General features: G+C 34.4%; 1 protein-coding gene across 1 annotated transcript in view; it reads left to right on the top strand.

Annotated features, from left to right (window-relative positions):
- LOC120305367 (dynein heavy chain 8, axonemal) overlaps positions 1 to 23010 on the top strand; it is an 89054-nt gene that overhangs the window by 17229 nt on the left and 48815 nt on the right. Inside the window, exons 6-24 of the mRNA XM_039337109.1 lie at positions 658 to 744; positions 911 to 1018; positions 3523 to 3657; positions 4461 to 4622; positions 5428 to 5674; positions 6116 to 6357; positions 6454 to 6594; positions 6828 to 7065; positions 8102 to 8244; positions 9005 to 9139; positions 9383 to 9505; positions 11008 to 11221; positions 13262 to 13371; positions 13991 to 14154; positions 15917 to 16109; positions 18397 to 18519; positions 20134 to 20264; positions 21856 to 22009; positions 22744 to 22908. Coding sequence (XP_039193043.1) covers positions 658 to 744; positions 911 to 1018; positions 3523 to 3657; positions 4461 to 4622; positions 5428 to 5674; positions 6116 to 6357; positions 6454 to 6594; positions 6828 to 7065; positions 8102 to 8244; positions 9005 to 9139; positions 9383 to 9505; positions 11008 to 11221; positions 13262 to 13371; positions 13991 to 14154; positions 15917 to 16109; positions 18397 to 18519; positions 20134 to 20264; positions 21856 to 22009; positions 22744 to 22908 — 3015 coding nt within the window. The remainder of the gene's footprint in view (positions 1 to 657; positions 745 to 910; positions 1019 to 3522; positions 3658 to 4460; positions 4623 to 5427; positions 5675 to 6115; positions 6358 to 6453; positions 6595 to 6827; positions 7066 to 8101; positions 8245 to 9004; positions 9140 to 9382; positions 9506 to 11007; positions 11222 to 13261; positions 13372 to 13990; positions 14155 to 15916; positions 16110 to 18396; positions 18520 to 20133; positions 20265 to 21855; positions 22010 to 22743; positions 22909 to 23010) is intronic.

Here is a 23010-nt window from a genome sequence, read left to right as displayed (position 1 = left end):
ATGTCTATAAGAAAATCAGATGTTACATCTGAACTAACAATTTTAAGCCTAGGCAAAATTATTATCAAAAAGACAGCAATGTTTACATTAAGTAGATATGCAAGTGAAGACTGCTCTCAGATATCTACTTATTGTCCATCAGTCATGATGTTTGCAAGTATTAAAAAATTTTCTGTACCAAGAAGACTATTGGGAGTATCTTTCTGAATTCTTGAGATGTGGTAATAATCTTTTCAAACATATAGAATAACAGTTCCATAGTAGCGGGCATTTCTGTCTTCAGTAAAAATAGAACATGTGTGTGGAACTACATGTTCAGACTGTTATTTTCCCAAAACATTTTTTGTAACTATAATAAAACTTGGGATTATGGGAATCCATGCACCATGTTCTGGATATGACAAGAATAAATGGCTATTTCTTCCCTCACAATCAAGAAACAGATAGGAGGTTCAGGCTTGCATCCATATAAACTAACATACATTGTACTCCTCAACTATGAATTCAGGTAGACCAGAATCTTTTGCGTGAAAGGCAAGGATATGCCCCCACATTGACTTTGAAATTAAAAGCACTATAATTAACATGGCCTATGGTTTGATATAATCAAAATCAATCCAATTGCTTTGAATTATTTCTGTTTCCTTTTATTCATAGAATCCTGGCTATGCTGGGCGGCAGGAATTACCAGAAAACTTGAAAATTCAATTTAGAACTGTTGCAATGATGGTTCCAGATAGACAGGTACTGCTACTACTGTGCCATATTGTCATGCAGTATCATTTTAAATTTATAGGGCATCACTTTTATATCCCCCAAGTCTCTTATACTCTTTTATATCTTAGTCTGGGTTATTTTCTTTTCCCCCTAGTTTTGATTAATTTCTTAAATCTGTATGATTCCATTTCAGATCATCATGAGAGTGAAACTTGCAAGCTGTGGCTTTATTGATAACGTTGTTTTGGCTCAGAAATTCTTTGTTCTGTATAAACTTTGTGAAGAACAGCTTACTAAACAGGTAATATTTTATTCTCTCGTTAGCTATGGGCAAAAGGTAGTCATAGCTAACAGAGAGCAGCTCAATCAGAATATTTTAAGTAATAAAAATAAACATGTAAACCTAACTTGGAAACCTTATCAAGGGTTTTCCTAATTGATTTTGGCCTATTGCTATAGAGTGAATGATTAGATGAGGGTGGGCTAATCTCCTTATAAGTCTTTCTTTATCATGGTGTTAATAACTGGCAATCCCCTAGACCCAAGTTATTTATCTATTTAATAATTGCACTTATATGGCTGCCCATCTTACAAAAAACAGTGTACAACAATCAGTAGAACAACAAAGAAAGAAAGAAAGAAAGAAAGAAAGAAAGAAAGAAAGAAAGAAAGAAAGAAAGAAAGAAAGAAAGAAAGAAAGAAAGAAAGGAAGGAAGGAAGGAAGATAGATAGTTCTCAATTTATAACCACAATTGGGCCTAGCATTTTGGTCATAATTTGGGGCACTCCTTAAGCAGATCACCACATGACCTGATTCAATTTTATGACTGTTTTCATGATGGTCATAAGCTGAGTCATTGCAGTTGTTAAGTGGAACACGTAGTTGTTAAATTAAGCATGTAGTTAGTAAGCAAATTCAGCACAAGGGTGGGGTTTTTTTGCAACTTTCTGGAGGAAAACATTGCAAACCATGGTCATATGACTGAGGGGGGAACAGTACAACATTTTATGATGGTCAAAATTGCTTTATAAACTGAAAATCATTCTTACTTAGGCCATGATAATTTTGAACGGTTATCAAGCAACCAGTTATTAAGTGAGGATTACCTGTACTTTTTAATTATAAAAATATTAAAAAGTCATTAAAATTAAAAAAACATTTTAAAATTTAAAATGTACAAACCACACAGAGCATAAAAAGATCAACCACGTTGTAACCATTGAAGAACATCTCCAGTTCCTTGAGAACTCCAGGTATGGCGACATAACTAGGTCTTGAGGGACTTATGGAATGATAACAGGGATGGAGGGCAGAGTGATCTATAGGGTAGGCACCATGGCAGAGAAGGCCCACCTCCTGGGACTCACCAAATATATATCCCTGATAAATGCTACCTGCAACATGTCTTCTCTGTCAGATCTAATTATTATAGATCAATTTGCTTTTATTTGCTTTTGTAAACAATTTTTTTTAAACAAACCCCACCCATTTTGTACAAAAAATATATCTGGCTGCTGGTAACGCCCGTTAACATATGTATCTAATACACAAGAATTGATCCAAAATATAGTAATGGTTCTGTTAATGTGGGCCCAAAATGTGATAATAAGAGGAGAAAACCAAACCAAATGAGTTAGTATTTCAAATCCTGATCATCTGTAAGCACAGGATAATTTTTACTAAATTTTCTGAAACATCCAAAATGTATTAAGAAATTCCTTTGTTTATTAATCTTATTTTAAGACCATAGGAAGCTAATGCCATGTTTTTCAAACTTCCACTGGCTTACCAGGAGAGTATATTTAAGCTTATATTTCAGAAGCTGTATATATAATAAATATCAATTTCATTGACCAACTTCCTATAAAAAAAATACTGATTTAGAAGCCAGAGGTGATTCTTCTAAAATTGCAACCAGTGTATAACTTCTGAAGTCACAAATGCAAGTAATTGATCAAGGTTTACTATTTGAAATATGTATTTGTAATACTGTTTAAAATGAATAGCAACTACATATATCTAATACTAATTTAACACAAATATTAACTACACAAAGGAATAATACTTATTCAAAACACCATAATGCTCCCTATATGTCGTTGCTTTTGAAGTGAGTTAGCATTTTTAATTGTAGAAAACACATCCTCCAGACACATCAACAACACTGCTTGGACAGGCCAGGGTCACGGTGTACGAATTGAATATCATCAGTATACTGATCCATACAGGACTCTGAATTTATAGGTGACCTCACCCAGCAGTTTCATGTAGATGTTAAATATACTGTGTTGAGCTCTATAGCACCCCACAAGTGAGGAGCTGTGGATTTGAACCAACCACAGAGAAAGGAAAAAAATGGCAATATAATGCACTCCGCTTCCAAAAAATATTATATGTGACAGTATCAAAAGTTGCCAAAAGATGAAGAAACACAATGATGGATGCACTATTCCCTTCTCAGTTTCCCCAAAGACCACCAACAAGCATATCCAGTGGTGTCTCAGTACTATTATCTAAAAGGGAAGGTTGGAGGCTGGATAAAAGTTGTCACGATTATTGGCTCCAATAATGGGTTTTTAAAGAGGGAAGAACTCTGCTTCCATTATGGTTATTGCAACCGTACCTCCTTTTTAATCACTTGAGACAACCTTTTTATACATACATGTGTATATGCTTGTACTGACTACTTCTATCTGCAATAGAAAATAGATTTTACCCTTTTCAAATGTTCACAGTTCTGTGAATGCCATTACGAAAGAAAGAAAATGTGCACAACCTATTGATTCATCTATTTTGTTTCTTAGGTTCATTATGATTTTGGATTAAGAAATATCCTTTCAGTGCTGAGAACGCTTGGATCACAGAAGAGGGCAAGGCCAGATGACAGTGAAATGAGTACTGTTATGAGGGGTCTAAGGGACATGAACCTCTCTAAACTTGTAAGAATGTATCCATTGCAGTGTTTGGTATTGATCAGGTTACAATATTTTTGTTATTTTTTTTTTTAGTTTTTAAAAACTGTTTTCAAATGAAAACAATGTGATCCTCTAAAGTTATATTTTGACAACTGTCATTATTTCTAAATCAGTTATTCTCCTGAATAATTAATGAAAGCATCATTGTCTTTAAAATTAATTATTGTTCTTAAGAAGATTTGGAATAATAATTTACTGTATATCTTCAGATCAAATGTTGAATGCTGATTTTCAGCAAAAAAACCATCTACTCCCTCTACACAGGGCCATAATTTTAATTTTGATGGGAGGGGGAAGCCAGCAGGTAATTTTGATAAAATAAAAAATATAGACAGTAAAATGTAATTTAAAGTATTCTCTCAGCGTAATATGAACACTATGAATACATTGGAAGCTGTTTAAACTTCCCATTGCTAGAGTAATTATGAAAATGATTTAGTAAGCTTCTTGTATACTTTTCTAGAAGTATGTGATTCTCAGTCTGACTGCATACTCTCTTGTGCATACATACAGTTATTTAGTTTGCATACAATAAATTAAGCAAATTATACCGAAAGAAATAATATTGAAACCCCACTGAATTCAATGGAATCAGGTTATTGGAACTTACGCAGTACTTCCGTATAATTTATTGACCTTCATAAATTGTATCTAGTTTGTTCTCTATGTTCTCAAGCTCATAAGAAATATATATTTGAATGTTCTATTGCTGCTTCCTTCCCACAAGTCAAAAATTTATATGTAAAAACTTTTTTTTTGTTATCCAGGTAGATGAAGATGAGCCCTTGTTTCTTAGTCTTATCAATGATCTCTTTCCTGGGCTGGTACTGGATAGTAATACTTATGTTGACCTTCAAGCAGCAGTTGCAAATCAGGTTGAAGAGGCAGGACTGGTTAATCATCCTCCCTGGAATCTTAAACTTGTACAGGTATAACATTACATATTTTCAGTTTTCAGAAGACAGTACTATAGAATATAAAACTAAGTTATGGTAATTAAAGTTTCAATGTGAATTTTACCATCATTTTTCTCATATTCTTCAATAAATATGTTTCAGAGCCTCTTCTCAAATAATCCAAGTTTAATACTACATATTTTACATTATGTATGTAGTTATTAATATTCAGGAACCATACCCAAATATAACTTCTCAAGAAAGAGATATAATATCCCCTATCCTCCACTTCCAATAACCCAATGTCTTTAGATAATTTAGGAATGTAGCTCCCATAGTAATCACCCAATGGCTATTTTGGTTGAAAGTTCTGGAAACTGTATATCAGGAAAAGGTCTGAAGTGGGCAATTGATCTCATGGACCCTCTTGTGATTTAGCACCCTTAAAGATCAGTGTGCTATATCATAGGAACATTTGATTTATAAATTCCCTTTCAAACTCTATTTTCTAAATTATGATTGATGTTACAGGGAGCTATTATGTACCTGTTCTAAAGGCCAAAAGGGTAGAATGTTATACCCAGTTCTTACAGACTGACTTTTTTTCTCTGTTAAGTATATTGGGGTTTTATATGTATGTTAGCAGTATCTATGCCATGGTTAACTTCACCATTTAGAATTTAGCCTTTTTTTCCTCATGACAGTTCAGGGTCTTTCATAAAATATGCCAATTGCCCTCTCACTCTTCATGTTTTAGCCCTTTTCAGGAGAAAATATTTTATGAAAGCAAGTCCAATAATCCAGTTCCATTCCTCTCCTACCACTCCTCCTTCTTTAGTTGTATGAAACATCCAAAGTACGCCATGGGTTGATGACACTTGGACCAAGTGGATCTGGAAAAACAACTGTTATAACTATATTGATGAGGGCAATGACAGAATGTGGATATCCTCACAGAGAAATGCGCATGAATCCAAAAGCTATTACAGCTCCTCAGATGTTTGGCAAACTGGATACAGCAACAAATGATTGGACAGATGGAATTTTCTCCACCTTGTGGCGAAAAACCCTTAAAGCCAAGAAAGGTATGATAAACCCATTGGAGCAAAGTACAAATATTTTTAAAAAAGAAATACTGTAACTAGGAACATGGTCACAGAATATCACTTTCCTATTAAAATTGTTCTTCTGTTTTCATCTATACTGATATTTTTCCCTCAAAGGAATTATATCACTGAATCAAGATAATATGAAGAACTGTAGTTTTCTGTGATACAATTTTTTTAATTTCAGTTTTTAGGGGGGGGGAAGTACCAGTAAAAAAGCTAGTAACTGCACTATCATCTTCCCTTGGGTCGATAAAAAACCTGAATCTGATTGCAATAGGGCTTAAAAATGTGTAGTATGTAGTCAAATTGTATCATTCAATATGCATTTCAGAATGATGAAGAAGATGACAATGATGATGAACTTATTAACTGAACCATAAATTCTGACTTTTGTAAACTCTTTCATTTTACTTCCAGGAGAGAATATTTTTCTGATTCTAGATGGCCCTGTAGATGCAATTTGGATTGAAAATCTGAATTCGGTGCTTGATGATAATAAGACTCTGACTTTAGCAAATGGAGACCGGATTCCAATGGCTCCTACTTGCAAGTTGCTGTTTGAAGTGCACAATATTGAAAATGCTTCTCCTGCTACAGTTTCCAGGATGGGTATGGTGTACATCAGTTCTTCTGCCCTAAGCTGGAGGCCAATATTGCAGGTATGTTTTGAGAGAGGATTTTCTAAAAATTCACTTTAAATTGTGGGACAACTGACTGGCATTCTCCTTTATTTTATTTTATTTTATTTTTTACAGGGATGGTTGAAGACTCGTACTCCACAAGAAGCAGATATATTATTAGGTTTATATGACAAAGTATTTGATGCAGCATATACCCACATGAAACTGAATCTTTTTCCAAAAATGGAATTGCTAGAATGTAACTATATCATGCAGGTATGTTTTTAGTAAATCTAACAAAACTGTGCCATATTGCTATTGAAATACACAGAAATCTTCTTTTCTTGATAAGGTTATTGAAAAATATGAGGTACATTAAATACAGTTTTGTTACGTGCCTTGTAGGTAGCAAAATGTATTATGTGAATCTGCAGTTATTTTCATTTTAGATTGTATTCCAGGTATTCTTACCTCTCTTCTTTTCTCTTCTCTTTTTAAAATATTTTCAGTCTATTAATCTTTTGGAAGGTTTGATACCCTCTAAGGAAGAAGGTGGCATTGTCTGTCTGGCACATCTTTACAGGTTATTTGTCTTTGGCCTAATGTGGAGTTTAGGAGCCCTTCTAGAGTTGGATAGCCGGGAGAAGTTGGAAGCTTTCCTGAGAAACCATGAAAGCAAACTGGACTTGCCAGTATTTGATAAAGGGGAAACACATACAATGTATGAATATTTTGTCAGTGATTGTGGTAAGTGATAGAGTAGTGCAATCCTTCTTAATTTCTTTTAATAATTCTAATGTTTTTAGTACAGTTTTGCAAAGAGCATTATCTTTTTATAGTTTATTCAGCCTATAATATATAACTTTGGCACTCATCTATAAATCAGAAACAATCGTTTATTTGAATGTTTCTATTTGGCACATTATACATTTTAGTAATACCTGCTAAAGAGTCAATTCTGCTTTAGTTATTTAGCAATAGGAATAACACTTAGACTTATATACCACTTCATAGTGCTTTACAGCCCTCTCTAAGCAGTTTACAGAGTCAGCATATTGCCCCCAACAGTCTGGATGCTTATTTTATCAGTCTCAGAAGGATAAAAGGCTGAGTCAACCTTGAGCTGGTGAGGATCAAACTCCTAGCAGTGAGCTGAATTAGTCTGCAATACTGCATTCTAACCACTGTGTCACCACGGCTCCTATTTCCTTAAATTTGTTGACTTGTACGCCATATCAATAACTGGGTGGCAGCTTAAAACCATAAAGTTAAAAAATAGATAAATATAGATTAAACAAACAGACAAAAGCTAAGTGGTACTTGGCACGCATTGTGGAGAAAAATAATACAAACTAATTTCCCAAAATTTTGTTTTAATAACAGCTTGATAGTTCTGAGTGGCAAAGGTTTACCCATCCTCACCAAAGGGGGGAAAAATAGGATATTCCTTTCATGTTCTTCTTATTGCCCATTTTCCCTTACACCCCCAACATAGAGCAGAAATATGGTAGCCATTTTCCAAAATAACACTTTGCTGGTTACAGGTTACCTCACCACTAGCCCTTGCTTGATTCTGTCTAATTCTGTGGTCTTAATTTGGTCAATCTGTCTGAAGACTGATCTGACTGGGAAAAAAAAACCAGAGCCCTTGGTTTCTTTAAGTCGATTGAGCTGCTACTGCATAGAGTGTCTGATTTCTTAAAAACTACTTTGATTATTAAATATAGTAATTGAAGAAGAGAAATAATTAGTGTTTTTCTACTGTTGTTATGTTCCATTTTAGGTGACTGGGATCATTGGAATAAAAAGGTTCAGGAATATGTTTACCCAACTGACAGCATTCCTGAGTATTCATCTATTCTAGTTCCAAATGTAGACAATGTCAGAACACAATTTTTGATGGATACAATAGCAAAGCAACACAAAGTGAGTGCATATTTTATTGGCAAACTATGAACTAGAGGATGCTACTTTGCCACTGAATATAATGCACACATTCTGCTAAATCATGATACTGTACAATGTGTTTAGCTTTCTATTAAGATGCCAAGTGAACCTGTCTCTCAACTTTCTAAATTATGATTTGTGAAAATTTGCTTTTTTTCACAATTTCTCTCCTAATTTTAAATTTTAAAAGTGGGAGGTGTGATGGACATATTACTGCTCAATGTCATACATATTTAATTATTTGATTTTTCTATTTGTGTCTATACATTGTCTATTTTGTCTGTGGAGACATACCCAAATAATTCTCCAATGAATAAATATGCCGCGCTCTATCTAGAAAATATTCTTCTTTTCTTAGAATTCTTTTATTTATTTTTCTTACTTTGCAGTCATTCCATTAATCTTCTCTCTCACACCACTCTTTCCACCCACCATTGTATGCCAAAATGTTTTTTTACTATCAAAGTGTGTATGAGTCTGTGTGCTGCAAGCAGATAACAGATTTTATCTGTGTTTTTACAACTCCTATAGCTCTTTTTCTTATGGATAAAATAGTTTTAGCTCCAGTTCATTGAGCCCCGCATGACTAAATCAAAAATATAATATATAATACAACAAGACAGCAAAGTCACATTGCTTTTTTTGTTGAGTTTAAGTATGTAATTTTTGGGGGCAGAACTGAAGAGTTTTTTTAATATATAATAAGGATGTGAAAATAATGATACTAAAATTATTACAGGCAGTATTGCTCATTGGTGAACAAGGAACTGCAAAGACTGTAATGATTAAAGGTTATTTAAAAAAATATGATCCAGAAGAACACTTATCAAAAAGTTTAAATTTTTCTTCAGCAACAGAACCTGGAATGTTTCAGGTAAACTGTAGATTTTATGAACTGTTTCTACATCATCTGTTTCTATATAAACTGTTTGAAATAACCTAAAGAAAAGGCCCAATTTTGATGTTTGCTGTGTGTTTTTAATACTCCAGCAATGATTATAAATTATTTCAGAGCATATTTGTTTGATTCCAATTGGTTGGCTTAAATTAAAACTCATTAACAAAAAATTAAAAATAACTTTATTTATTTGTGTTTTTGTGTGGTTTAATTATTAAGAGGACAATAGAAAGTTATGTGGACAAGCGGATGGGCAGTACCTATGGACCTCCAGGGGGCAGAAAAATGACCATATTCATTGATGACATTAACATGCCCATTATAAATGAATGGGGAGATCAGGTACAGTTTTAATAAGTGTCTATAGTTATACAAGTAAGCAATATTTTGTTAAAAAAAATGATACTTCTAAAAAAATAAGCTATTCCAGAAACTTTCCCCCATGTTAACAGTATTTTCTGATTGTGTTATAAAATTATTAGCACTGTTTAGAAACAGTATTTCAAGAATCAGTCTAAGAAAATTGTAGGCTGGTTGTAATGTTAACAGTATTTTCTGATTGTGTTATAAAATTATTAGCACTGTTTAGAAACAGTATTTCAAGAATCAGTCTAAGAAAATTGTAGGCTGATTGTAATGTTCTGCCTGAATAACAACTTCTATCTATTAAATAAGTATATATTCTTAAAGCAGTCAAGTCGTGTATTTTTCTTGACGTGCTTGCAAGACATTTTTAGGCAGTGCAACCCTTGTATGAATCAAGAGTGACAAGGATACATAGGTTGCATTTTAATGGAGTTCCTGCCTATGCAACCGATTTGTGAGCTCATATGTATGCAGAAAGATGTTGTATTGGGTTTTAAATCTACAAAGAAACGAGGAGCTCAGCAATACGGCATCTTAACTGAATACTCTTTTCTTTGATTAAGTGTAAACAATGAGATGCAACTCAGTTTGGGAATAGAAGAGTAATGCAGTAAGGAACATCCATATTTTATTTTAAAAGCCCCCACGTTTAATCCTTAATACTAAGACAGCTAAATTGGGATAAATTTTCTATCATCTGCAAGAGTTACTTTCAAGAGGGTCCACAGGTAAGAAACCAAACTCAATTCATATGCCAGAATGCCCCTTACAACTATGCCATTTCACATGATTAGGGGAGATGAAGCCCCTGGATCTACCATTGTCCCACCAGGTTTCCTTTTTCCTTGCTGCAAGGCTCAAAGAGTAATAATTTCCCCTTTCTGTGAAAAGGAAGAGTTTTGCTCAGAATTCAGAAATGGTCTGTGCCTGAGTGCTCAGGAGAAAAGCCTATGGACCATCAGAAATGTAGGATTTCTGAGCATTGCGATTCTTACCAGCTATTGTTTGGACAGAGAAGGTCAGGTTTTCAAAAATCTACATGTATGAGCAATGGAGATGGATTCTGAGTAAGGGAGAAGGAGCAGGACTTCAGAAAAAGCAGAAGGAGATGACAGAGCAGATAATAAATCCCCTGTACCTGATGTGGACATTTTTGAGTTAGATGGCAAGAATGTTCTCAGTATAAAGAATTAGTGTAGTTTTTATTGTTAATAAAAATGGTTATTTTTGTAATTACTTTCATTTACTGCATATACTGTGTTAATCCATTTTTGCTGTTGAAAGTTAAGAAATTTCTTTCATCCTGAAATCTATATAGATCCATGTTATTCTTATTTATTTTAGTTGGAGTGGTACTTTGCATACAATGTAAAGCTACACTTAAAACACATTCTGCCATGTATCCCAAGTAAAATAAAAATATGTGGGTTTTTTTTTCTTTTGAAAAAATGATCTGTTGCTTTTTTAAAAATGTGCAGGTGACAAATGAAATAGTGCGTCAGATGATGGAAATGGAAGGAATGTATAGTTTGGATAAACCTGGAGACTTCACTACAATTGTTGATGTGCAGCTTATAGGGGCAATGATTCACCCAGGAGGAGGTCGAAATGACATCCCACAACGCTTAAAGAGGCAGTTCACTGTATTTAACTGCACCCTTCCATCCAATGCCTCCATTGATAAAATATTTGGTACTCTCATTTTTCTCTGTAATTTTAAGTAGAACTGAACAGATTTCATACATTTTTTTTTAATCAGCGGATAATTCTTTTCCTTAAAGAAACTAAAGCCATGTGTGTGTAAACTGGTACATGGAATGAAATTGTCGGACATTGATATTTAATCTAGACAATTATTTTACAAATAATTTTATTGATTATTGATGAGGTGATCTAAATGTTCTCCATCAGAATTAAAAAGAAATAAATCTGCACCCATATGAATAATCTTGCTGCAGGGTAATTGCATCATTTTGATTCTCACCCAATCCAAAAATTTGAATGATAAATTGGATGATAAATTATCTAGAATTTAAATGTTTCCTACTAATAGCTGAGCTTCATTTCAAGGACACTATAATGTAGCTTCTTCAGCCACAGATGACTGAGCATTCGTATTGTTTGTATATTTTATTATGTTTTTGCCCAGTCCCTTGGAGAATTTACAGTAATGCTATCTTATCATAGAGAAACCAGGCAATTTGTTTTTGAGAGTCCCGCCTGGAATGTTTCCACATTAAATGAGGGAGCCCTCCTGTGTCTGAAGATAATGAGAGTTGAAATCCAAAATATTTGAAAGACTTTAAGTTAGGAAAGATCGCAACCAAATTTTAACAGCTACAATAAAACCATAGAGAGAGGAGTTCTATCATCGCAGGCAAAGGAACTGCATAAACACGAGACAAAACATAAAGAGTATAAAATTATATAGTGTCAGTATCAGGAAAATCAGGAGATCCAGGCAGTTCAAATGTGTATAAAGATATATTGTAAGCAAAAGCTCTCTAGGGCAGAATTCCCCAAACTTTCAGGATTGGTGGCCCGGAGTGGGGGCGAGGAGGGAAAAGAAGGGATGGGTTTGTGGGAGGGTTGTAAATTCATGCATACACATGTGCATGCGCACAAACACCCGTTCTTAAAGAGTGGCACCCTGAGTGCATGCATTAGTGGGACTGTGAGTACTTGCAACACTAATGGTGATGCGAGGCTTACACATGAGGCCTGCAACACTTGTGGCGATACTTGCGTGAGTGGGGCCGTGAATGGCCACAATGCTCATGGCGACGCTCACATGAGTGGGGCTGCAAACGTCTGCATCACGGGTGTTCACTGGGGTAGTGAACACCCGTGATGCTCACAGCAGTGCTTATGCAAGTGGGGCTGTGTGCACACATACCAGCCAACCATTCATGTGGCCCAGAGGCCAATAGGCCATGGCCCAGTAGTGGGCCACAGCCCACAGATTGGGGACCCCTACTCTACAGAAATCTAAACTACTAACAGTCAAAGGAAATTAGTGGGAATTAAGAATAGAAAGGAATTCAAGGTGGGCTGGACTTAGATCTCTTGTGGGCCTGAAGGGACTTCTGATTCATGACATGTTTAACCCCTCCCTTGGGCTCAGCCTGGACATCTCCTACATATAGTTACTATTCAAATAAAATGTCTAGGACAATTCTAGCTGAAAACCTCAGACTTTATACAAATGCCAGACTTGCATCATAATGAAAAGTGATTTCCAAAAATGGAGTGCCAACCATTAGAAAGTCCCTTTGAGTAGTTACCATGTAGTTCAGTTGAAGCTGGTAAAAATGATCATTAATATTTTACCTGCGTTTAATCTTATGAAAAAGCCACAGTGAAGCAGTAGAGCATATCTATAGGAAATCGCAGGAAATATAAATAGCAAAATTTAATTCTCCATTGCTTGCCATTTGAAGATAATAAACCTTGAAACCAACCAGGTTTCAATTTTAAATTATTCTTAAAGAAGATTTTTTTTCTATTATGAGACAATTATTCAGTATCATATTTAATTTCATCAGTTCTGTAATTGTGGCCTAATAAGTAACTAAGCTCTATGTTTACAATCCTATAAGGTAAGAGAAAATAAGAAAAATTACAAATCCATACACCTGAACTGATTACATGACACCAATGCAGTAAAACTTTAGATTTAAAGCTGTTCTTACTTGAAAATATTAAAGCTAAAACTGTGCCATTATTTTTCAGGAATAATTGGCTGTGGATATTTTCATTCGTGTAGAAATTTCAAGCCTGAAATAAGTGATTTGATAATGAAACTGGTATCAGCTGGTAGAATATTGTGGCAATGGACTAAGGTATCATAATCAGTACTTACTAGAAAGAGATTCATTATTTGGAAGTATTATGGGGAAAAATCTATTTTTATGTGTTGTAGATAACTAATTTAATTTAGTTTTCTTATCTGAACATAAAAAGGTAGAGATTACCAGAATAATCTTGACTGGTGCTAGAAAAATCTGGTCCACTAAGATATAAGTATTTCTTATGCTTTACACAGCATTGTAAAATTCTTCATTATCTTCTGTTCCTCTTTGTTATTTTGCAAGAGCTGTTCTCTTTGTTTTTTAAATTTTAAAATGAGAATAAGTCCTGAATCTTACTTTAATTTATGCAAGAGGTCTTATTCATATGGTTGCTCTGAAAAAATATATATATTTCAGCCAAGATAGGGATAAACCTAAAACCAGGCCCCATTATTCTCTAATCGAAATACTCAAGTGTGTAGTCAAGGAAAATTCACTCAAAAGGAAATTCACAGGTAAGAAATATTTCTCATGTTTCAATAGTTTAAAACATAAACTGTGCTAGTATATAAGGAAGACAATTGTACACTGGAACCTATGTAAATGTTTTTCACTTCTGCAACGTAACAACTTGCACAAATACACATATATGTGCATATTTTTGTTATAGATAAAGATGCTGCCTACACCATCCAAATTTCATTATATCTTCAATCTGCGTGATCTTTCCAGAATTTGGCAAGGCATGTTAATAATTAAATCAGAAGAATGTACTGATATTCATATACTTCTGTCTCTATTTAAACATGAATGTACACGTGTAATTGCTGACAGGTAAGACTATTTACTGAAGCATTACAAGTAATAAAAAAGAGGGAATTGGCCACCTTCTACTCAGCTTTCATTTTGAAATCCAGATTCCAAAGATGAATCTGGAACCCCAAAACAAAGCTACGAAAACAAAAATGAATGCACACCCGGCACAAGTCACTTTTGCAATGTGATGGGAAAGAAGGGGTGAATGAGCAGGCAGAGTCTAATATATCTATTTTGACTCTGCAGTAAATGAAGTAAAAATTTTAAGAGAAAATTTTTAAATGTATCTTTTAAATTATTATTTTTCTTTTCCATCATAGGGAAAACTGGTGAGGGACTTCATATGTTGAAGGAATTTTCAACTATTGTCTTCTCTCCATTTTTCCTGTCTCTCTTTCAACTTGGCTAGTACTTCAGAAGGCTGGTGTAAGGAGACTTGACATAGCAATTTAGGATAATAATAATAATAATAATAATAATAATAATAATAATAATAATAATAATAAGAAGAAGAAGAAGAAGAAGAAGAAGAAGTAGTAGTAGTAGTAGTAGTAGTAGTAGTAGTAGTAGTAGTAGTAGTTGGAGGGACCTTGGAGGTCATCTAGTCCAAACCCTATACCATTTCAGACAAATGGCTGTCCAGTCTCTTCTTAAAAACTTCCAGTATTGGAGCATTCACCGCTTCTGGAGGCAGGTTGTTCCACTGGTTAATTGTTCTAATTGAAGTTTTATATCATCACAGAACTGCTAGAGAAGAGCAACAAACCCCATATTTCCAGAAGATTAGCAATGGAAAAGGTGGTGATGTAAGCAGAAGACCTTTTTCAATATAGCTCCACTTCTACTCTTTTCAGCTGCCAAACAGTAGCTGTGCTTTATACCACAGGCCAAGGAGAAGAATTTGAGCTATTCCCATTTAGACTTCTATGTCATGGTTAAATTGACACCCAGTGGTGCTGAAAGCAAAGGAAAACAATGGAAGATCTGGGTGGCCTCTTGCCATGTGATAGAAAGTATGTAACGTTCAGATGTAGTGAATACACTATTTTGGTTTCTCTAAACTGGATTTGAGGTAGGAGTCTAAAAGAACAAATGAACTGATATGTTGTAATATGTTGATTAAATTCAATTTTCACACCAGGATAGTTGGCATTTTGTGATTTTTTTTGTGACCAGTGATTCACTGGTCCAGTAACCCAAGATGAAATGGTCATGGAGAGCAGGAACCAATAATTAAATGGGAGGGTACGTTCCTACCATGGAGAGCAGTAGCTAATCTGGAAGGGAGACATTTTTCTACAATACAGTGCAATGAAGGAAAGTAAGCAAACTAGACAGCATCACTTGAGCCGTCACAAGTTAAACAGCATTTTTTAACCTTGCCAACTTTAAGATGTTTGGATTTCAACATCCAGAATCCCACATCCAGCAATGAAAAATATTGAGTTAAAAAATACTACTTCTTAAGTTTGGCAGGAAAACACAGATGAACAGCTGAAGTTAAGTAGATGACTAGATTGCTGCCTTTTGTTGTAAAAAGAAGCCTGTGTTACAAAATAATTGAAAAAATAACTTTGATTATATCAGTTACTTCATAATGAAGTATGGTCCTAAATTATAGCTTTGGCTTCATTCAGAAATATATTATGTATCTAGTTCTAAGCATGATATGAAAGTTACTGAAATGGTTTGGTACTTATTTTGTTTTCATAATTATTTAATCCAAAGAAAAAATTAGTGGAAGTTTTGCATTTATAATGACTATATTTGTTTCTTGCAGATTTATTACTGAAGACGATGAAGAATGGTTTGACAGAAATTTTAGTAGAGTAATTGAAGAACATGTGGACCCAAACTTAGTATCAAAAGTTCAGGCTGAACCATATTTTGTAGATTTTTTGCGGGATATGCCTGAGCCAACGGGTGAAGAACCAGAAGATTATGTGTTTGAAGCACCCAAAATTTATGAATTGGTATTTACATAGATTTTGATTTTTATATTTTTTCCTTGACTCTAGGATGGGTAATTGCAAAAAAAGTAATGAGTAGAGTTACATAAAATTTAAATCCATAGTCAAAAACTGCATGAAGTATATCCATTACATTCCAGCATAATAAATATTCTGCAACAACTGTCTATATAATGTTCAGGATTAGAGCAATTGCACTTGGTAGTGGTAGTGAAATCACTTCCAATGATACAAAAAATTCTCCAAAGAGCACCTTTCTATTTATTGGCATTTAATGATACAAAAAATACTGATCCACAGCAGCCATTCAGAAGCAAGAAAGGTAATTACATGCAAGCAGAATTAAGATTAACATTCTTGCAATTAATAGTTATTAGTTACTAAGTATGTGCATTTAAGATGCTCACTAGCCAATCTAAGAGTTAGTTGTCTTTTTCATTTTTTACTAGTAGAAAAAGTTTGGTAAACTAAGTTGTCCATGGATAATTTAATTTTTGCTATCTGGATGCATAATAGATGTGCCAGCCTCCCAAGTTAGATTGTATGAAGTCTTAAGTCTTATTTCAAAATCTCTTATGGAGAGTTTATGGTTTTTTTGCTTGCTCATGAAATTGATCTCATGACCAATTTACACTCAGAGAGACACACAGACACTTTTTATATTTTGGGGGGTCTTTTACATTTTACTGGTACAGGCAATAATATTTAATAACATGAACTGAGAAATGACTACCACTGCCTGAGCCAACGGGCTCAGGGAAAATCAAACTAGAGCTGGAGGTATATGCAACCTTTCACAGATCTGGTCCTAATCTATGCTCAGATTATACCTTCATCTCATGAACAAAATCTCCCTCATACATGGATTTGTCTATATTCCCTTGTGTGAGTGAACACAAGTGGTACTGAAGAAAAATTAAAATGTGCTAGATGTGGCCTGCAACCATTGTCTCCTCACCAGTCACCTATTTTTCCAAAAAATAGGCTAAGAATGAAACTTTTTTTTTTTCTAGTACAAAGTCATGACAAAACTAGCATGGAAGTGCTCCAAGAGATCATCTTATTAGTAAACAAAGGGTCTGGGCTTCTTTTTCCTAGTTTTGGTGATATAATGCAAAGCTTCTTTTCTCAAAACAAGCATTCTTAACCACAGAAACCATAGAAAGTAATAGATTAGAGAATACAGGACAATTGAGATGAGCTTTGTGCTGGAAAGTAGTACAGAACTATATCAACTTTATTATTTTATTATTTATTCAGCATATTTGTAAGTTGCCACAAACAAAACAGCTTTCATGGCTCATACAGAAATATGATCTCAAGAGTAACCTAATTTTCATAATCTTTGCTTATGATTTACACTTATGATGCACTTAAGCTACAAGAAATGGCAGTATAGAAATTGTGTAGTAGTTATGTTCAGGAAGATGGCATAAAGAAGAGCAAGAATTAGAAAGGAACATGCAGATTGAAAATCCAACTACTACAAACCTAAGGTCAATTGACATAAGCCAACTATTATAGTTAAAAAACCTATAGCCAGTAAAATAAGACTGATGCAAACATGGATAAAGAGGCTACTGTACATAGTATAAGAGTGAGCTACCTGCAGCACTGAAATAAGAGAGGGGGGGAGGGAGGGAGGATATCAGGGTTTACAGTGCTTGACCAAATGCAATCATGTAATTAGGGAAGGAAATTATTTTGATAAAGTTTGTGTCTAGAAAACCAATGTAGTTTTGTACATGCCTGGACAGAGCTGATTTCTTTGCATTTATGTGATGGCATTGACTTTACTTTTGGGTGGTTTAGTAATGTTTTCACAAAATATGTTCTTTTTTTTCTCTTCCATTCAATCATGTGCAATTCTTGGAGAATGCCTGAATAGGTCCATGCAGTTTCTTGGCAAGGTTTTTCAGAGGTGGTTGCCACTGCCTCCACCCTAAGATTAACAGAAAGTGACTGACCCAAGGTCACCCCCTCTGTCTTAACCTTTACATTACCTTTACCTTTCTTTAATCTTTTATTTTTAAATCATTGAAACAGATTATTAATCTCACCACCCCACACAATAGCCTCTTAATCCATGCTTATATCTGTCTTATCTGACATGCTTATTAATATTTTATATATCTAGGCTTTGTTTGTTTGTTTATGTAAGTATAAGTTCTTCGGGGAAAGGACTTAGACTATTTTTTTTTCAATTTTAGTGATTTGTTGATTGCAATAGTGGTTTAATTTTTAAAAAAATTAATGGTAGTTTTAACATTCTTATTTTCTTTACCATTAGGTTCCAACTCTTGAATTTTTATCTGATAAATTACAGTTCTACCAAAGACAATATAATGAAAATGTTCGAGGTGGACTGCTTGATCTGGTGTTTTTCAAGGATGCTATAACACATCTTGTTAAGGTTTGTGTCTTTAACTCTAAATGTAACCTTCATTTCAAATTGTTCATTTATTCGGATTATGCCAATGCTGCTTTTTATCAATTTCAGTATAAGTAAATAATGTAAATATTAAGAATTCAAAAACTAATAGCTTTTTAAAAAGATAGTGGTATGATGATGGTGATAGTGATAATGATGTTTTTAGCCTGACAGAAATGTTGATACAGATTATCTTCCTGGTTTGCCATTACTGAGAAAACTCTTTTTTGTAGATGACCAAGCAATGGAAATTATTAGCTCTCCTAGAAACACTGTTTTGAAAGTCTGCATATTATTTTAAGAAATTAGTTAAGTTAATTTGTTAGATATAAAGGTACTTAATTTGGATTATGGTATTATTTAAAGATTATTGGGTCTATGTTTTACCAGTAGAAAAGCTATGGCATTACTTATAAAACTCAAAGGGACATAAAAGCAATTCTATAAAGCAGGGATACCCAACCTCTGGGCCATGGACCGGTACCGGTCTGTGACCTGTTAGGAATTGGGCAACATAGCTGGAGGTGAGAGGCGGGTGAGTGAGTGAAACCAAAACCATCCCCATCCCAGTCCAGGGAAAAATTGTCTCCCACAAAACTGGTCCCTGGCACCAAATGGATGAGAACCTCTGCTGTGGAGGAGACTTCAGTATGGGCTTTTGTAAATACTGCATATGCATTGGAATAATATAATAAAATTTAACTATTGTTTTTTACAACACAGTTCAGAGAAAGCTTCTATGAAGTTCCTTTGAGACTATACCAATGCATATAGAGATGCACACCATCCTCAAAGAAGAATATTTTTTTATCTTCTTTTCACTGAATGGAAAAGATCTATTAAAAAGTGACTAAATTGGGTTTCCTTTTTTTTTAATCTTCATTAGAGCTTCAGTGTAATGTAGTAGCTAGAACAGAAGAGACTAAGGCAGTGGTGGCGAACCTATGGCACGCGTGCCAGAGGCGGCACTTGGAGCCCTCTCTGTGGGCACACATGGCGTTGCCCCAGCCTTGCCTCCTCCCGCGACCCCTTCACCAACAGCCCCCCTGGAGGAGAGTTGTCTCTGAGCATGGCCCACATGGAGCAGCACAGCCAAGGACATGCAGCCAGGCAGCATAGACAAGACTCTGCCCTCATGTCCCATCGCGCACAGTTGATGCAGTGGGGCATGGGCAGAGGGCATGGCTGCCATGGTGCTGCTGGGCTGCCTGGGCGATCTGCGGTGGGCCCTGGAGGGGATGAGTGGCCCTGTGGGCAGGCAGGGTGGGGGCGGGGCAGGGCCAGTTTTTGGGCACTCGGTCTCTAAAAGGTTCGCCATCACTGGACTAAGGCTAGAATCCATTCTCAGCTGGGGAAACTAGCTAGGTGACTTTAGGCCAGTCACACTCCTAGCCCCTCCTACTCCTCACATTTGTTTTGAAACTAAAAGGAAGCTCTAACTTTATTTCCCCATCACACACTCCTGAAGAAAAGACGGAATATAAATCCAACTAATAAAAATCTTTAAAAATAGGCTTAGGCAATGATTCAGCTTTGCCATCCTTGTGCAATGAGTTTAGCATACAATGTATGTCCTTTTCTCTTTTAATATTGTAGATCTCCCGAATAATCCGGACAGCATGTGGAAATGCTTTACTTGTAGGAGTTGGTGGTTCTGGAAAACAGAGCCTTTCAAGGCTTGCTTCTTTTATAGCTGGATATAGAATCTTTCAGATAACTTTAACAAGGTCAGAAACATATACTTAATCAAAAATGAATTTGAGTTTCCATGCAGAATTAGAAGCTCCTATTTGTGATGAAGGTAGATTGTGCATATTTATGTGTATATAGGATCATTGTTATGATATTAATGATTATATGTTCAACTGTTGAGTCATATTAAATGACATAACTGAGGAAAGAATTTCTATACATGTGAAGAAATTCTTGTCCTGCCCTCTTGTAATACAACTTATAATACAACTTTTTAAATGGCACTTGGCATGTCACTTAGAAAAGACTTGGTATGACTGGAGGTTCCTTCTTAGATGCCTATCCCAGGTCTTTGGGAAGGACTTCATAGGTAGATAAAAATGCCAAATGCAGTCTAATATCTGACTGACTTTGCAAGCAATCATAATGTAAGAGTTAAACTAATAAATATTTTAGTTTAATATATTAAACTAAAATATTTATATGCCATCTACATTTATATGTCATCTATAGATAAACAAAAACATTTGGGCAGATTTTCTTTTATTCTTGAATTCTTTTAACTGCATTGATACTTTGCGTATGATGAATTTTTATTGGCAATCTTATAATGCAGAAAAGTTATTACAATTTAAATTGATCATATCAATGTGATTATTGATTGATAATAACTCAATTTACTTAACATTAGGATCTGACATATATTCTGAGGCTGTGCTGCAGAGTTAAGTATTATAAAGCATCAGTGAGACAATGCTGTCAGTAGATGTGAGTTATAGTTCAAGCAGAATGCTAATATACTATGTTGGTACACAGCTGATTCATGATGGTACTATGTCTAATTTATACAAAGATAACCTTAATTTCTCCTAAGTTGGGGAACAAGTTTTGCATAAAAATATCCTGGAATTATCATTAGCTCAGACAGGAAAAGCTACTTGGATAAGCAGCAAAATGTTTCAAACCCCTCAAAAATAGTCTAGTTGCCATGATTCAACTTCCAGACTAGTCTAGCTGGATGATTGAGAATCTTCATAGAGATCCTGGAACCAAGTTTAATTTTAAATTAAGCTTATTTTTAATATATAATCCAATTCCACATCGTTCTCTTTGTTTTGATTCAGTTTGAACAAATTGTATCTTTCAGTTGTTATAGTCCAGTCCTGGCAAGTCATCCCAAACAGGTTTCCTTTTTATCTATTAAATCAGATGTGCCTTTATTACTAAGAGCTTAAATGCATTTTGTTTCTTTCCCACACTTTGACATTAATATGTGGGCAATAAACCTTATGAATGATATCCCAAAGGTGCTTTTTCATGAGGCAACTTCTTATTTTTCTTTAAAGATGTTTCATGTCTCATCCAAGAAGTTTCTTCAGCTCTGATGAATGATACTTTTTCTTATTTTTGCTTGAGTGGTTTTAGAAGTTCCATTTCAGTAATACTCCCCATTAAAATATGCAACAAAATTTCTTTATGGATATAAGGGAGCATTTATAGTTGCATATAGAAGTCTTCTTACTTCCAATCCTTGCTGTATTGACTTCATTAATATTTCCTAAACTTATAGATGAAGAATTTCTAGTGCAGGTCACATTTGTTTGTTGGTTTGCTTTCTCCTCTCAGGTCCTACAATATAACCAATCTAACAGATGACTTAAAGAACTTATATAGAGTTGCTGGTGGTGAGGGAAAAGGAATCACATTTATTTTCACAGATAATGAGATAAAAGATGAAGCATTTCTTGAATATCTTAATAATCTGCTTTCTTCTGGAGAGGTTAGAATTTCAAATCACTATAGAGGTTGCTGTTATACTGATTATTGCATTCTTACTTGTAGTAAGCTTCACCTTGATTAAGACCCTGATAAGATGACTCATAAAGCATAAAATTTAATCTCTGAAGCACTTTGGAAGTTGCTGAGTTTTATTCAAAAGCTAATTTGATGTATTTGTTTGAAAAATTGAAATTTCATTTATTCATTGACAGTAATCTGAAGCATAAAGTAGAATAACCTTTTTTTCCCCACAAGAAATACATAAGGAAGCAATAGACCTCTATAACAGAATGAAACTTAATAAATCTGAGACAAATAAGTGCAAGGGATTAGCATCAGAATCTTTAGCTAGCCAGTATTCCATTTTGTTTCAGTGGAGTATATTTGCTGTAACTTGTTATTATTATTCATTTATCATCTAATAAAGCTAATAATATTTCTAGAATATTCAATATTTTAAACTAGCTGTAAGTATTGGAAAGAATAAAATCCCAAGCACAAAAGACAAAGTGCAACATTTTGAATACCGTTTACATGAATATCTATGCTTCATTATTTCTTGACATCATATATTTTTATAAAATACATTAGTGAACCTCAGTTACCTATGAATTATAAACTGAAGCGGATGTTTCCTGAATTAGGAGAGTCTTGGAATCTATAAATTAAAAACTGTGGTATTTTAATAATATTCATAAACATCTTTTTTCTGTAATTTTTGCTTTTTCTGATAAGATCTCCAATTTATTTCCTCGAGATGAACTGGATGAAATAACCCAAGGACTTATATCTGTAATGAAAAAAGAGCTGCCACGAGTTCCCCCAACTTTTGATAATCTTTATGAATATTTTATATCACGGTCAAGGAAAAACCTCCATGTTGTACTCTGCTTTTCTCCTGTGAGTTTCCTTTAAATATATGTTTAGACAACTAATAACCCATTAGATCATCATTTCAGAGATATTTCCTTGCCTAAACAGAGAAACAGGATGATCATGAGT

Source organism: Crotalus tigris, unplaced genomic scaffold, assembly GCF_016545835.1.
Source record: "Crotalus tigris isolate CLP2741 ecotype Arizona unplaced genomic scaffold, ASM1654583v1 scf7180000017668.6805642782:7212621, whole genome shotgun sequence".
NCBI classification, from domain to species: Eukaryota; Metazoa; Chordata; class Lepidosauria; order Squamata; family Viperidae; genus Crotalus; species Crotalus tigris.
The sequence above is the reverse complement of the archived record's forward strand: the minus strand, read 5'-3'. Positions and strand labels throughout refer to the sequence as shown.